The 16,834-nt window shown below is 42.1% G+C and overlaps 1 protein-coding gene across 8 annotated transcripts in view; it reads right to left on the bottom strand.

The window, feature by feature from the left end:
* adgrl3.1 (adhesion G protein-coupled receptor L3.1) overlaps positions 1-16,834 on the bottom strand; it is an 88,612-nt gene that overhangs the window by 38,943 nt on the left and 32,835 nt on the right. For all 8 annotated transcript variants that reach the window (XM_079668290.1, XM_079668292.1, XM_079668293.1 and 5 more), the window contains exons 4-8: positions 16,488-16,502; positions 14,582-15,370; positions 3,148-3,585; positions 2,021-2,124; positions 200-385 (exon numbers count right to left, since the gene is read on the bottom strand). In XM_079668290.1, coding sequence (XP_079524416.1) covers positions 200-385; positions 2,021-2,124; positions 3,148-3,585; positions 14,582-15,370; positions 16,488-16,502 — 1,532 coding nt within the window. The remainder of the gene's footprint in view (positions 1-199; positions 386-2,020; positions 2,125-3,147; positions 3,586-14,581; positions 15,371-16,487; positions 16,503-16,834) is intronic.

The raw sequence follows: 16,834 nt of genomic DNA, 5'->3' as shown, positions 1-16,834 counted from the left end.
AGATGGATATAAGACAATACCACTAACCACTGACGTTATTTATCTAGGTTTTTGTTCCCTTTTCTGTCCCTCATTCACTTGGTATTCTTTCCTTAACCCTGAATTCTTCTCCATATCAGTGTCTGCAAGAAAATCATTCATCTCACTCAACCCTTCACAATACATTAACCTTCAAACGGAGGGTTTCTTGGAGCAGTACCTTGGTGAGGCTGCGGGCTGCGCTGTCCTTGCCCCCGGGGGTGAGGTTCCTGAGCTGTACGTCCAGCAGCTCCACCAGTTGGGCCATGGCCCGCACGGTGGATGGCACATCGCCAGGACGCAGAAGACCTTTGGTCTGCTCTGCCAGCTCTCTGGCCACGATTGCTGCTGTCTCGCCGGAACGGAGCTGTGAGCCAAACAGTGTGATGGGGCGGGGAGTGGAGAAAAGTCAAAGATTTCGACAGATGGATGAAAGTAAAAAAGAAAAGAAAAGTAAGTCAGATGAGGTGAGAAGAGAAGGGAAAGTTGGGAGCAAAGTTAGTGAGAGTGTGAAGAGGAGGAAGGTGTACCAAGGGTACAGAGAAAGAAAGTTAAAATGAAAAAAAGGAGAGATGAAGTGCAGCGAGGTGAAGGAAAGAAGGAGTGAGGGAAGTACATTTAGATGAATGGGGAAGATGAGAAGAAGAAAGGGGTGGGGGTGCAATAGGGCAAGAGAAGGTCAGTGTTGTTTCCAGCAACTGATAACTGTTAAAAAATATTTAAGAATAATTCAGAGACATTTCCCATATTTAGCACTTCTGCTGAAATGCTGATTTCACAGAGACCATTTCTCCTTGTTTTGTCCTATAAAGAAAACCCTCATAGCAGGGGTGTCCACACTTTTTTCACCGAGGGCCACATACAGAACAATATGCGAAGGGCTGGGCCACTCACTAGGGGTGAGGTATAAAGACTCATAAATTCAGTTATAAGTCAGCAAAATCAATCAGATACTTGAAAATGCCTTAAGAAAAAAACAGCCTACTTCACAGCTCTCCATAGGGCTTCATTTATTTTGTTACAAAAAGTGTTCAGCTCATCCCTTAAAACAGAAGCCTCAGATTGCTCATAATACGGGGAAACATGGCTTTTTTCTTATAAACCTTTTAATTTAAATGGGGCAAAGCCTGCGAGCTAGTACAGACAGTCAACTCGAGCATTTATGCTGCATTCATACATACTATAACGCCTCTTGCCACTCTACAACCAACCAAACAGAGTCTCCTTAATTGCCGCTCTATTTAACCTGCCTCTCTCTATGCATTGCTTGCTGCTGCTATTGCTGCAGCTACTTCCACGTCGCTGCTTGCCTGCCCCACCACCACCCCTTCCACCCCAGCTTCCACCTGTAGGCTCGGGGGGTAGTTATTTAATCATCACTCATCATGCTATGTATATCTGTGGAGTGATGAGGCCCGAGCCTAGACGCCAAACTCAACTATAATGCTACTTCTAATAAACATGTTAAAGAACACGTGAGTTGTCTGACTGAACTGAATTTATTTGATAAGTGGGCTTGTTAAAACATGAATACTACTTTGCAATATATTTTTACATATATATATATTTAGGAAGTACAATATAAGACGAGCCCAAGTTTCATTTGTGGGTCATATTCCATTATACTTTTTGAATTTGCTGAGGGCCCTGCCTTATAGTATTGTGACCCATTTGAGAACATCTACAAGCATCTCGAAGAACACAGTAATGTTTTCCCATGCAAAAGGAATGCTTTCTATGTAAATTAACCTATTACGATGCATGGTAGCCTATTATGATGAAAGCACAGTGTGAATCTCCATACCCCTACAGCTAAATGAACGTTCTTAGATCTCAAAAACAAGTCAGGGTTAACAGCTGAAGATGGAAACATGGCTACAACCTTCCCCTGTAGTCAGTGTGTCTTCATGTGTGAGAAATTGCTCAAGGACCATATCCATAACATATAACCTTAGGAGGGCTCGGTGGGAGCTATTGGGGCCAGCAGCGCGGGCTGACTTACTTTCTGCATAATGTGGTTGACCCAGGGCGACGTGCAGTTGCTGAGGTCAGGCCCTTTGGGATCCCAGTAGCCCAAATGGGCCATGCACACGTACGTGGCCACGCCTGTAAAACAAGCAAAAACAAACAGGGTAAGACAGAGCTGACATTCACCAGGAGACACGAAGATTCTTGAGATGCTTTGGGTTCACTAAAGCAGTGTGTATCTGCAGGGTGTGTGTGTGTCTGTGTGTGGATGGATGCAAGGAGGATTGAAGAATCACCATTGTCATGTTGGCTAATAGATTGAAATAGGAGAACTTCTTCTACGGAAGTGTTTGTGTGTTGTGAGAAACTTCTCTGCTGAAATACATGTTCAATTGTATATGTTGTAATGTATACGTCTTACTTTTAAGACAGCCCATATTCCACCTTTAGACCCATTTCATCTAAATGCTCTCAAGTACTCTGTCTCTGCCAAAACCAATACAATGCAGAAATGGGTGATCAAGGATTGACCATTGCTGTAGAAAACGTTTTTCCTCCCTGTCAGATATTACCTCTTGTTGGTGTGTCCATTGCATACAACCATTTGTCTATTCATTTTCATTTCAAATATAAGATCGACAGATTACTTTCAATGAACACAATTGAATGATTGTTATAAGTTATGTTTTTTGTTAACACTTTGATCACATTTTGTCGTCTTTAAATGTGGTCTTACATTTGTGTTGACTTGACTACATTTGTTTATTGGAGGTAGTAGCTTGTTACTTTACAGGGTAAGGTTTCATGTGCAAGCACACATGCAGCTCATAAAGTGTGATGCACTCTATGAATAACAGGCCAGCAGAATGTGGAGTATATAGACCAGCTACAGCATTTATATACTTTTTTACAGGTTGAGACTAAGATCATAAAAGATGCTGTTCTGCTGCTTTGACTTTTCTAATGGTGGTTATGCTGTTACTTAGGAAAAGGTACAAATATGTTTCCACCTTTGCAAATGAAACATGTTTACACTCATAGGAAGAGTTTGCAAAGAAGACAATGGATAAACCTTTAGGACATACTCCTGCCAAACATCTACTAACATCCTAACATGTTAATTCAGCTATACACCCTACTCTCTGCCTTGCAGCCTCTTACCCAGGGTTCCTACAGGGCAGGGCTGCTTGGCTTTCTGGCCTTGCTGCGTCCGGGGCCATGATATCTCGGCTGTCAGCCTTGGACTGCAGAAGTCTTGTGGAGGCAGGGGAGCAGGCTGAGGGGCCGCTGGGGGGACCTGCACCGGGGGAGAGCGCCCTCCTTTCTGGTTGGTGTCGGGAATCTGGTTGGTGTCGGATGCTGAACCACCGGCGGGAACCGGGATTGGCTGACGAACCGTGGTGGTGGTCCTCCAGCGTTGGCCAGGGGAGATGGTGAGGAGAGGCCGGGGGGTGGTGAAGTAGGGAGGAGAACGAGTGGTGGTGGTGCGGCTGGTTGATGAAGAGGAGGAACCTCCGCCTACAACTGAACCCCCTCCGCCTCCGCCTCCTCCGCCTCCTCCTCCTCGGTTTGGAGGCATAATGGGAGGTGGGCGATAGTCTGAAGAGAAAGAGAGAGAGTTTAAACTAACATGACATCACCTTGGATATTGAACAAAGAGCCAGGACCCAATATGTGTTGTGCAGATTTGTAGGTCCCAACACAACTGGAGTCTGGATGTTTTTATGAGCACCTTGTGCGAGGACATGATTTCAAAATGTATTAGATGCTAAAGTAAAAACAACCGAGTTAAAAGAACTGTGATCAAGCAAACTATCTGTGTCAGCTCAACATGTTGTGATTAGTGCCCTGCAAGCGTAAATAGTATTAAAATAACTGACACAAACACATTTGCAGGCACTCATTTAGACAGCACTAAATAGCTGTGAAAGGGAGTAGCTCGTGTTTCTGATGACTTCCCTATGTTAGTGTTTCATTCCTCATCATTGTCGCAATATGCCAGATTTCTGTGTTTTTTTTTTTCTTACTTCCAAGTTCAGAATGTATTTTCAAACAACAATTTGTGTTCAAACTGGATATGACATATTGTATGAATGCAAAACTAACAATTGGTTTGTCCTGAAAATGTGTGCAAGGTTACCAATGTTTCCTATGGGACTGGTTTTTTAACGTTTTCATGCATGATTCATAACACAATGACATCACGCAGGGCAGAAAGGTCACTTAGATGCATATGACACACTCTTTTATTGTCAATATTTCATTGTAAAAATACTAAATTATTCAGAATGACCCTGTTCAGGGGACAGAAATAAAGAATAGATGGATTAGGGGTTTTGAAGAGAGGAATAGAGCATGTGCAGTGTTAATGTGCTCTTGTTAAAATACTTCACCAGGGTATCTCACTTCATCTGCTTCCCTCCTGTGGCTTTCAACTGCACATGCTACAAATCAATATTGAAGGAATCGAAAGTTGAGTAGAGGGAAATAATTATTTAAAGCTTGCTGTCACTTTCCCTTTGAATCATTTTTTTCGGTCTCCAATCATTTGGAAGTTATTATGTGTAATATTGAATTCAGTTGGGGCCCATTTTAATAGCCACTTTTTTGCTTGGAAACATTCTTTAACAAAGGAGGGAATAGCTTTGTCCCTCACTGTGAACACTTTAATTATCCAGCTGAGATTGCTTTAAATTATGTTAGGATAAACGATCTCCAAGAATATTTTGGGGAATTTGTTATCAAAGAACAGAACATACATCCTGTGTATGTCCGAACCTGCAGAGCTTCCACATCATGTGAATATTATAATAACCCTACATTTTATTTTAGACTTTATTTTTGACTTTGTATTCCTATTTAAAAACCCATAACATGTGGATTGCCTGAAGTACGGATACAGGCAACAAGCAAAAAGAAAAACAGACAGACGCCCTAGATCACAAAGCAGCTTAAAGCTGAATTGTCACAGTGTCATGTAATGTCACCTTGACAAGATACATTTTGGATTTATAGAATGGACATATTTTCTACACACTGTAAGAACAGGGACGACTGAACCTGGTTGAACTCTCCTAAAAAGATTTTCCCCACCATCTCCATGCCGACCAGAAAATATCAACAAGATTTATTTTTATTCTGAAAAGTGTGAAGTATACCAACATCATGCTACATGATTTCTGGGTGATGGGGTCCTCTGGGTGTTCAAGCTATCATTTGCTGCCAGGTGGGGTAGCGAAAGTGTGAAGTTGCCTTGCGTGACTTTCCTCAAGTCTGCCATGATGTTAACATTCTTGATTATATGATTTTCTGCACAAATGGAAGGCACAGGCGCTTGTGTTTCTCTGTCTAAGGGGTTGGTGTGCCTAAGGCCATAATATGTACTACATGCGGGTCCCTGACATTGAAGGGTTATAGAATTTGTCATCTCAATGAGGCCGTGTGATTTGCACAGGAAAGGACTGTGATACTACAGGCTGTATTTGTTACTGCTATGTTGTTGTTTTGTTAGTCTACTGCATATTGACTGCCTAATTTGGGGATGTGCTGGGCACAAAATTAGTTGACTGCAGTGTTTTTGGAAAACCTTCTCATTTTGTGATGCTTTTTTGGTTCGTTTGGGAATGAAAATAATGTGTCAATGTGTGGAGAATTAAGACGTGTGGGTTTTAGTAAAGAGTGGCTGTGTTTATATTATTTACTGTGAGCCGAAGTCGATTTTGCAGTTTAATCAAAGCGCAGTACCTCTCTCTGTTTCCCTCTGTCTCTCTCTGTCTCCCTCTCCCTGCCTGTCTGTCTGTCTGATTGACTGACAGCCATGAAACATCCCGCTCCTCCTGTACGTTCTGTTCTCTTCCTCCACAACTCAATGGAGTGTTTCCGTACCTAAACTGTGCTGCTCCTCATTCCTGAATCACTGCCGCCCTGCTTCATGCATTCTCCACGGAACATTGCCATCAATCATGCGTAGCGGCAGTGGCCTAGGGACTAGCTGTCAATCTGTGTGTGTGTACACTTATGAAGCGGAGAGTGAGTCGGTGTGTGTGTGTGTGTGTGTGTGTGTGTGTGTGTGTGTGTGTGTGTGTGTCTATCTGCACTCAAACGGGAAGCTCCATTAGGGCCTCTGCCACAACAATAGAAGAGTAATGGTGTGTGTGTGTGTGTGTGTGTGTGTGTGTGTGTGTGTGTGTGTGTGTGTGTGTGTGTGTGTGTGTGTGTGTGTGTGTGTGTGTGTGTGTGTGTGTGTGTGTGTGTGTGTGTGTGTGTATGTGTGTGTGAGGTTGATGTCTGCTGTCATTTACAGTAAGTACAGGGCAGGAGACACAGGGGCGGGCAGCTTGAGGTGAGGTAACACATGCAAGCATCACAGGCAGCGGGCCACACCACCTCACACACCATGAAGCTCCATCCCTTCTCCTTCCTCCGCTGTCTCCTAGACATTTACCGTCTGATTGGATGACTCACACATCCATTTATTTTGCCTTTTTGCCACACTTTTATTCAACCCATTTTAATTTCTAGATTTTTCAAGTGTGCTCGCCCGTGTCTTTACTCTGTCCTCCTTGCTTGTTATTTTCACGGCATTAAGATGGGGTGGGGGGAGGTCTTGCAATGTGATGAATTCATCACTGGCATGACTGAAGATGCTGTGGAAGATGCTGTAGGGAACTACCGGAATATGACATAACTGCCTTATGAAACATTTATAGAGAAAAAAGGCTAGAGGTTGTACTCATGGGGACTGATGTATCTCACCGCGTTTAAGCTTAGGAAGCCTTGACTAAATGCGCCGTGACAACTTCAGGATGTCAGCTAACCTAAACGTTGTGCGCTTCGTTGGGGCAGATGTCAAAAGAACAAGCATTTGACAGAACCAAAATACAGTTACAAATTCAGTTAAGATGTGTTCCTATAAATGGCGGACCTGCCCATGCCTGACACATTTTGACAGTAGAAAAGCTCAGTTATGATAATACACTGCCTCTGCATTTCATTTCAGGTTACCCTGTGCTAAAGGATGAATCCTCTTGCAGCATTAACTATTATGTTAAGCACTGGACAAGCAATATTACGTAGGTCTATGCAAAATAGATTAAGCATTATTATACACGGATGACATTTAGGTGATATGATGCTGGAAATGCGATCATTGAATAAATGACTTTAAGTATATTAACCATCTTTTTAAATGTTTTAATAAAGAGATTCTGTTTTGGAGGTTTAACTGTGTGTACATGTAAGATCAGATAATGTTTTATTAACTAAATAATAAATAAAAAAACATTTCTTAAACTGTTACTATTTACATTCTTTTTGGAAGAACTCATTTTTAACAGTAATCCTGACAAATAAAACACTTTATGGATCTGCTAAGTTAGGAGTGTGATACAACTGAATGGACTTTAATGGTTATGATTAATGGACACTGTGTTGAGATTAATTTGTCCTCGGCCATTTACAAGGTCAAGAGTCAACCTTCTGTTTTTTTATTTTTTGCTGCCATGGAATCAAGTCCTTTTTCAAAAGTGCTCAGTCAAAAAAAGCCAGTTTAAACTTCTACTCTTCCATAATGAAGGGCCAACTCCATATGGTGAGGTAAATTGTTTTGTGCAGATTGAAAGCTCTGGAATAATTGGTGAGATATTTTATTCTGGTCTATGTGCTATTCTGTTTGTTTTCCTGACCTGTAGTAAGCCCAGGGGAAGGTGAGACAATGGCAGGCTGGCTGTACAATTGTTCCTGGAGTTGTCTATCTGTCACCACACTGGAGGGGCCATATAGATGCTGTCAGTCACCCTGGGATGCTGTGGCACATGATCATCTGACATGCAGACAGATGTGTGCATGTGTGTTTTTGTGTGACTGTGTGTGGCTATGTTTTTCTGTGTGGGTGCGACTGCCTGTCTCTGCCTCTGCGTTGGTGCCGAGAATGCTCTTGTTGACTTCTCACTCGGTAAACAGAGGGATCGTGAATCCACAACACAAAAGGTAGACGGCAGAGAGGAGAGGGAAAAATGAACTTCCTCTGGCAAGTTTCCCACAACATCAGAGAAGTGGCAGACGGCGTGTGAGAGAGGGGGGGGGAAGCTGAAGCTAAGAGAAAAGGGATTTAAATTAAGACAGAAGTTTCAAAGAACTGAGAAGTGTCTATAACACTCATATGGGCTTCTTAATATGCAAGATGATTAGTTTCTTAGAGTTTCCTTCAAAGTTACTGCCTCCACAAACACACCATGCTGAACAGTATGAAGGGATAGATCCGGAGGGGTAACAGCAAAATGATAATCTGACTGAAGGGCACAAAGCTTTCTAGGCAGTGGTAGAAGCACAGACATTGAATAAGGCTGCATACTGCGATAACTCACTGCCCCTATGGCTGAAGAGCACACACACAGACGTACACACACTCCCCTGTACACTTAACTTTTCACTGAGTTGTACGCGAAGCAACACACACAAATGCATGCAGATACACACTTGAGCAGAAATGTACTTTTCACTCACTTGCTATACACACACTCGTACGCACACAGAGCTTGCGGCGGGTGGCTCGAGCCCGCTGATAAGACAGAATGGAGCACTTCAAAGCAGCGATACTTGGAGATAGAAAACAACCTCAACTAATAGAGCCTCCCTCAAAATGGCTGCCAGGCACCACCACGTTCCACAGCTAATGCTTCCCCATACAGACACATCCCTGCTCAGCCCTGTTGGATTACCAGTTGCCTAATCATGTCTTCCCTCCGCTGAGGTCAGAGACACCTGAAGCAAATTTGCCAATTATATGCTTTTGACTTAATCAGGGGAAGTTCCCTTGTTCAAAGCAAAAAGCTAAGGGTTCAGGACATTTTCTTCTATTTTTTTTGGTTTAATAATGGAGGCTATCATCAGCATATTCCTATAAATTCCAGACTCTCCTCACCATTGATACACATATATTGAATTTATGTCCATTTTGTAAGGACAACGGGTATGAATATAGGCGTTGAGCTCAGTCCTACTGCGTTAGAATGAGGGCTGTAGCCTCCAGCAAATGACCCTGTGGCTATTTAAGATTTTTGCTCCATATAATTGATCAGCCTGGTTCATGATTTGAACATTTAAAATTGTATCCACTTTAATCCCCACCTTGTACTATTTTTATAATTAAAAAAATGAAATCCAAGTAGAGCCATGATGACAGGCTCTGCCCTCTGCTCTCTCCTGTATTTACTTCCCATGGGGCTGTGGGTTCCCCTTCCACCCTGTCGGCCTGCTTCATTTGGCATGTGATTTTTGGCAGAAGAAAAGTGGTGCGGGGCCAAATGCACGCAGAGGGCCCGGCTGGGGCAATGCAATCGATAAGGACACACTGCAGGCAAGGAACAGGTGCACAAGACTCTCTGAAACAGGGTTCACTCTGCTCAGACGGCTGTGTCGTAACCCATTTGGGAATGAAGGGGAAAAGCAGGGAGAGAGGAGACAGAGGGGAAAAGACAAAGAAGGGAGAGGGGGGGAAGTGAAGGAGGGAGTGTAGAATAAGGTGTGAAACTGTGAAAGCACTAGTATGTTGTCATACCTTGCTAGCATACTGGTGTACAAGATTGTGTTCTTCTTTAAAGGTTTGTTTTATTTTGGAAATTAGATCCAGTATTAAATCTTCAGATTCTAGGTTTAACCACCTCCGGGTAGTTTTTTTATATGTTCCTTTTTTGGAATACCATACTATACTACTCTGACCTAACATTTTGTATTAAAAGCTTTATACTTCATTTAAGATAATAAATAAACCTTCCTTTATTTTGACACCATCTCAGGTGACATGAACAGTTATTTTAGGGACAATACGCACACATAAATACACAACTGTGTGTCTCAAGCCAGAAATGTGCCGAGGGTTGAACTAATCAGTGAACTGGTGAAAGAGGGTCTCCACTTGAGCCATTAACTCTTGTTATTCTCTCCACTTCAGCTTGTTTCCAACATTTCCTGCACTGCTGCTTAGCCATGTCGCTTGATTGCAATCTGGTGCCAAGGAAGGCAAAAAAGGGAGAGGAGTGGAGAGGTTGGGGTGGGGAGGGTGGTGTAAATAAGTGAAGAGGGGTGAAGACAATAGAAACGCCATGCTTGACTTCCTTAGGAAATGGAACTCTGTGATTCCAGCCATTAAGAGTTCAAAGGTGAACCTTTACATTTCCGTAAACTGACAAGTGGCAAATAGAGGTCATCTCTTTATAACTCTGTATTTAGATTAGAATAGGATGCCAGCATTTGATTACTCTCTAATTAAGATTGAGGATATCACTTTAGACACTTTAAGTATTTGACTGGCGTAAGCAATGAGCTAGAATAATTGAGTTTTTATTTGTAGTTAAATAGATGTCTGAGTTATATTTTTGACTTTTTCAAAACTGTCAACAGTAATATAATGCTCCAAATTGCAATCACCCTCTAAAATAAGGTCAGACGAAAATATTGTTTTAATTAAAATTAGTGATAGTAAGCTATCCAACTGTCACGTTTGAGTTATTTTTTCAATACTGTTGTTTTGTAGGGCATAATTGGGAGGTTGAGCTGTACAGTGGGAGGGGTTATTGTGGGTGACTTTCAGCGATAGAACTTAAGCAACACGCCATTTCGAAGTTGTTTGGATAACGCTGTAGTACTTATCAAAAACAATGATGTTAACAAGTTGTAAAACCGATTTTGTCACTTTCTGATACATTTCTTTTACATTGTCCTTTAAAAATACCTTCAGGGTTGTTCAGGAAACTTTTCATAGTTATGTACCATTCCACTTGTGCCAAAGTGTAAAGGTGCTGGTTTACGATACAATATGCAATCAGATTGTCTCAATGGATCATAAGAGCTTAAGTAGATCATCACTTTAAATTCTAGGAGCAGGACATATTATAGTAAGAACTGGGGCAGCAGAATAACATACAGAGAAAGATACAAGATGGAAAAGGCAGCATGCGCCATTGGAAATTTGTTTAGTTTTATCCCTGTTTGGCCGTTTCTTGCCGAAGATGCAGATAACATGAATAATTGTGCGACTTTGTTGGGAAAACTTTCTAAAGTGTGGCAAGGCAGACTGGAGGTGATAAATTATTCAAATCTTTCATCGGAGCCATGCCGCTTGCGTAGGGCAAGCCTCTATAATATGCATGTAAGAAGACATGATGAAACAATTCTATAAACAGTAGAGAGTGAGAGAGTGTTTGGGGAGTGTGGGGCGTGAGGAAAGGGTGATGCAGAGACAAGCGACTTTGACTATGACTACACAGCAATCACGCAATAGGCCTATAATATATACATCTGAAGACATTACATGAAAAAACTTTGTGCGATGTTGGAAAGGGTTGGGCGCAGAAAAGGAGGGCTGATTAGGTGGGAGATAAGGAAGACGGAGAAAAAATAAAGTGGAAAACACAGTTAAAGACAGATGTACGGAAAGGGGAATTTTGAGATTCCTGCCATTGTGAGTGTATGAGTTTGTGTGAGGGATGGGAAAAGAAAGAAAGAATAGGTATTTCAAAGACGGGGGGATAAATAATGGGTATTCAAAAGAAAGGGGAGAAAGAATGGTTGTATAAAAAAGATAAAGAGTAAGTACAAACGGACACCGGAGAAAATAAATGCAGAGAGGCAGCCGGCTTTCTTCTCAAGTGCCAAGGGAGAAAAATATATGCATTTCAAAAAGAACATTTTCTGCTTCATGGTGTGATGGAATTCATGGTAGTAAACCTGTATGGTTTCTGTTGACCTAGGGTAAACTACACTGAAGATCTTTTATTTATTTTCCTGGAATGTTTAAAATCTTGCTTAAAGCCAACCGTATGTGTTATAGAGGGCTGGGCTAGACTTTCAATACAGGGGTCAATTTGATTGAGTACCTTTATACTTTGAAGCAAATATAAACCTTTTTTCAAGACTTTCTCTTACAAAAGCCCCATTTTTCAAACTCAGCAGTTTACATTGTGTTTTAGCACAAGCCCCAACACTAAACACAGCTAACATTAATGCTACATATTGTAAAATGAATGACTTAAATGAAGATATAACTGATTATAATTGCAATTAAACAAATTGCCAAGTACAAACAGAGCAAATGCTTCAGAATGACCTCTTTTGAAGCGTCAAGTTAGCTGCCTTTGTTCGCCAGTTGGGCCGACAGAACACAGTAATTGGTGCTCCTGCGTTGTACCCCAATTGCACTCAGTCCTCAGTGGCCTACTTTAGCCTATTTCCTGTCTCATTTTATATCTTTAAGGAAGTCCATATGAGCCGAAACAAAAACAGTGTAAGCATTACGCTACATTGGTTATAAGTGGAAACCCTCAGAATGGCCCCTTTCCTTTGCCTGTTTCCTGAATTAAGTAAGGAAAAAAACACCAGGGCTGAAACATGGAAGGTTGACCCTACAGTATATGCACACTATATATTGAAAATCATGTACAAATCTAGAATGAATGAAGAGCAAAATATAGCGTATGCTCTGCATACAATAACAAAATCAAACTCGAATGAATCGACTTAGCTGCCTCGTTTTCTGAAGAATGAGTAAATCATGCAGTTAAGGTAGTTAATTTATTCCTTGTCTTTATTGAGTGAGGGAGCAGAGCGAGGAGGGGAGTAAAGGAGCGGGGAGGAATTGATTGTATGTATTTATCTCCCGCTGGTCAGCAGTCTGGCTTGTTGCTGTGCACTGGAGGTCATTCTCCACATTGAATCCTCATTGATCTCCTCTTTAGAGCCTCCTGAGACACCCAGAGCTCCATTATGAGAGTGATCAGACTCTCTAGCATGCACCAATAAACACGTATGCACACTCATGAATAGAGAAACACAAACTCATAGCCTAAGTACATTAATGCGTAAGAACACAGGCCTGCACATCATTATGCACGCATAAACACACACACACTTTTACAGCCAGGCCTCCCTTCACACACGCACACTAATCGGTAGAAACCAAGTTTCGCGCTGCCTCTCTATAATTCCTTGTACTGCGCCTCCTAACTGCGTGTAAGAGCATGCATTAATTCAGACATCATTTAATAAGACACGCCAGCCAGACTGCCTTGACCACTCCATAGAAAGGTGCTGAAAGGCAATTACACTGGCAAATAGCCCTTCAGGCTCCAGGGGCCTAAGCCCTTCCATCCAGAGGAAGGAGGGAGGGGTGGGTAGGCTCTAACCTCTCACCAGAATTGAAAACAGAGTCACTTTGGGTTACACAGTATTCCTTTCAGACGGACGCAGTGATACTAGCAGTGGTTGATCTACAGTAAATGAGCCGACCTTCAAATTGGATTCATGACCTCTCCGACCTGGGCTGAAAATGGGTCAGACCCTGTACATCTCGGATAAATAGGCATATCTATCAATTTCATGAGTTTTTCACCAAACTCACCTTCAAACCGCACTTGCACAGATTTACTGATTCACATATGACCGTCCCAGGGTGGTGCTCAAAGGATTTGAAAGCTACACTTTAGGCAGGAATGATTGATTTTTGTTTGGCCTCTTGGCAGTGTAAACACAACATTGACACAACACCTCATGAAATCACTGCAGGAAACACTCACCTTTTAGCTCTGTTTTGGTCTCTATCAACCCCTTAGGGAAATGTTTGCAGTCAAACCATCTTCTATGTTTAACAGCTTGTCACTTACATTTGACATTTGGTTATCAAAGCATTTTGTTAAAAACAGATGACTGCTATTGTTTGTATTAATATGTATTCAACTACATTTGCAAATTGTGGTATGCCTAGCTGTGACAACCAGGGATGAACCTTTGACTCAAAAGAGGTCAACAGTCAATACATATGTGAAACTTCAAGCACAAGTTTCTTTAGAATGTCATCATAAATGGATGAACTGAAAGTGGCACTGTTCGTCCTTCCTCCACACACTCCTGGCTTCATTCTTGGGGAAGGCCTTATGATTTGTTACGCAGCGGGGGAAACTAAAGAGAAGGCTGACAAGTGACACTGTACAGTAAAAGGCAAAATAACATAATACAGTATATAAGGCTCAGAATAACTTTAGAGATATTCCGCTAAGGTGCAGATAAAAGAAACCATTGTGAATTATTCTTTATCTGACAAAAGTAGAAACATTTACACAAATGGCAACTAGCTCTCAGAGTGTTCTCAAGTTTGGTTTTAGTTTAGTTTATTTTGTATTTTATCTTTTAATTCTAAAAACTTGCAGACACAAGGGGTGGAGTAGTGGGAGACAATCATAATTGAGAACACAGATGGTGCTTTTCCTTTTTCTTCCTTTTGTAAGTCTTTTCTTAAAATTAATTATTAGAGAAAGATTAGTGGCTGTAACCATTCCTTATGCCACAACAGAAAGTAATTCATCATCATGGATATTAAAAGGAATGAATATTAAAAGCATTGCAAACATGCCAAGGTATTTCATGTGAAGATTTAGCAAATCACATCACAGCCTGTCTAATGAATATTGTTGGGAAAAGTGCTTAAACCGACTTCTTTGTTCTTGGTATTACGCATGGTACTAAGTTGAAAAAATACATTAAGAATGGAAGAATGAGAAGCCAGAGGTGGAGAGAGAAGAATTGGGTGTAAAGTGGGACCTACCATTGTTGCCGAAGTCCAGCGAGTACTTGACCACGTGGTAGTTATTCCACACGTACAGCAGGTTGTCTCTCGGGTTGTAATCCACTGCGGCGATGTACTGGTAGGAATTGGGGAATGGTATGTTAACCGTCATCTCCTTGCTCTTATCAGTGTTGTACATGTAGTCGATTTTGTTTCCAGTCCCTTCATTGTCGTCATCTTCGTAGACCGTTTTGACCACGTACAGGACTCCGCAGATCATGAACGCATTGGAGGCGGAGCGTTTGTCATACGTTGAGTCCCAGGAACCTTCGATACGCAGGGTGTAGGGGTTGAGCTGGCTCACCACGATTCGCCCGTTGTTCTGCTCTGTTGCATAGATCACCCACAGCCCGTTCTCGTCCACCGCTAGGTCAATGTCCGACTTTCCCCCCCAGCGGTATGGTGAGGTGTCGTGGTAGTTGGCATTGGCAATGATGGCCTCACCACTCTTGATGCGAGTGCGCAGGTCAAACTTTACAATGTTGCGTGTGCGCTCCTTGTTGAAGAACAGAGCACCGTCATAGACTACAAAACCAGTCCCGTCCACACGGTGTGGGAGTTTGTAGGTGGTGGTGGGACGTCCTGCTATGAAGTCCTCCTTTGACGAGTACTCTGTCAGTGTGTCAGTGCGGTATGGGGTCCAGGGCATGTAGTAGATCTTGTCTGAGGCCTGCAGTGGGTCTTTGCACCACGCACCGGACTGGTGATCTGATTCGAAGAGATGTTCACTCTGGTACACTCCTCGCAGAATGCCAGGGCAGAGAAATACTGAGGAAAGAATGATAGCAATTTCAACTCTGTAAAATTTCAACTATTCCGTCTAGTTTTTATGACAGTGTTTGTGAAATGTTTGCCTCTTTTCATAAATGTTAAATAGTGCTGTAACTCAACCTTAACCACTACTGACTGACGATGACATGATAGACTGTGTAGTGATTTGATTTTTGTATCGTCACTGTCATTCTCAAGAACAGCAACAGCATGTCTCCTATTCCACAGATAATACCCTGCTCTCACAACTACAAGTAGAGGAGAAAATAGCACATTTTGTTCTACCACCAGCCCTCCCAACCCCCACCCCCTTTCCCGCTATTCCCACTTCTTCCTCCCTCCCCTGCTCCTCATTAGTCTCATAGCTCTTTCTTCCTTTCCCTCCCTTTCTATCTTTGTCATGAACGCCCAACTGTAGAGCAGAACACGTCTTTTATCGCCTGCTGTTTCTCCAATTGTTACAATAATTCATTCCCCACTCTGTGCTTAGTATTCCCATCTTTGAATTCTGGGGTCATGTTTTATGAGTGATGTGGGAGATGTGGGAGATGTAGTAAATTCTGGGAAGCCAGTGCGACCGGAGTCTTAGGGACCTTTGTAATTTAACTGGAATGTTGTCACATACACATACATGGCAGATACTCTCACAGACGGGCCAGATGTGCCCTGTGGTTTTCCCATTCTTCCAAATAACAATCTCAGATCCCACAGAAAGGGCTGGGAATATTGATTGGATTTCCATTGGCTGTTCAAAGCACTGGCACAATTTTCATATCCCGGGGAAGCATTTGAAATATTAAATGTCAGTGTAATTTTCTGTATATTGGTTCCTCATAAAAACATGCTCTCCCCATGGAGAGCTTGCTAAGTGACATTTTCTACGTGCTAGCATGAAATAATATGGGTCTAGAGAGTGTCTAATGAGAACCAGTGTTTCTGAATTGCCTCTATACACTGAGATCAAGCTGTCTTAAAATAGCAGCAGTGACTTTGAAAGAGATGTCGCTCTGCCGTTAGCTACAAAACGTTTCAGGCGCCGACATCAAAAAGTGACACCCAACCCCTCATTTTGAGTGCATGTGTGAATGTGGGAGTGCTTGCTTTACAGACTTACCTTTTTGTTCAACTTCTGCATGAGCCAAAGGGAAAATAGTTGAAGAAAAGAGAAAGTGGGAGGGAAATAGGGGACAGAGACAAGAGACAAAAATAGATTAATGATGCAATAATAAGGAAATCATGATAATACAATCTCAGATCTTCATAACCATTCTCATATTTCATCCTAACCTTGTGAGAGTGCCAGGATGCTCTCCATGTGTGATTGGTAATAACATTACGTAAGCGTCTGAAGAGACCACACTGCAATGGGGAAGCTATCTGACAGTAATGCATCTTGCATATGCCTCACACACACACACACACACACACACACACACACACACACACACACACACACACACA

This window comes from Notothenia rossii (genome assembly GCF_949606895.1).
Source record: "Notothenia rossii genome assembly, chromosome: 1".
NCBI classification, from domain to species: domain Eukaryota; kingdom Metazoa; phylum Chordata; class Actinopteri; order Perciformes; family Nototheniidae; genus Notothenia; species Notothenia rossii.
The sequence above is the reverse complement of the archived record's forward strand: the minus strand, read 5'-3'. Positions and strand labels throughout refer to the sequence as shown.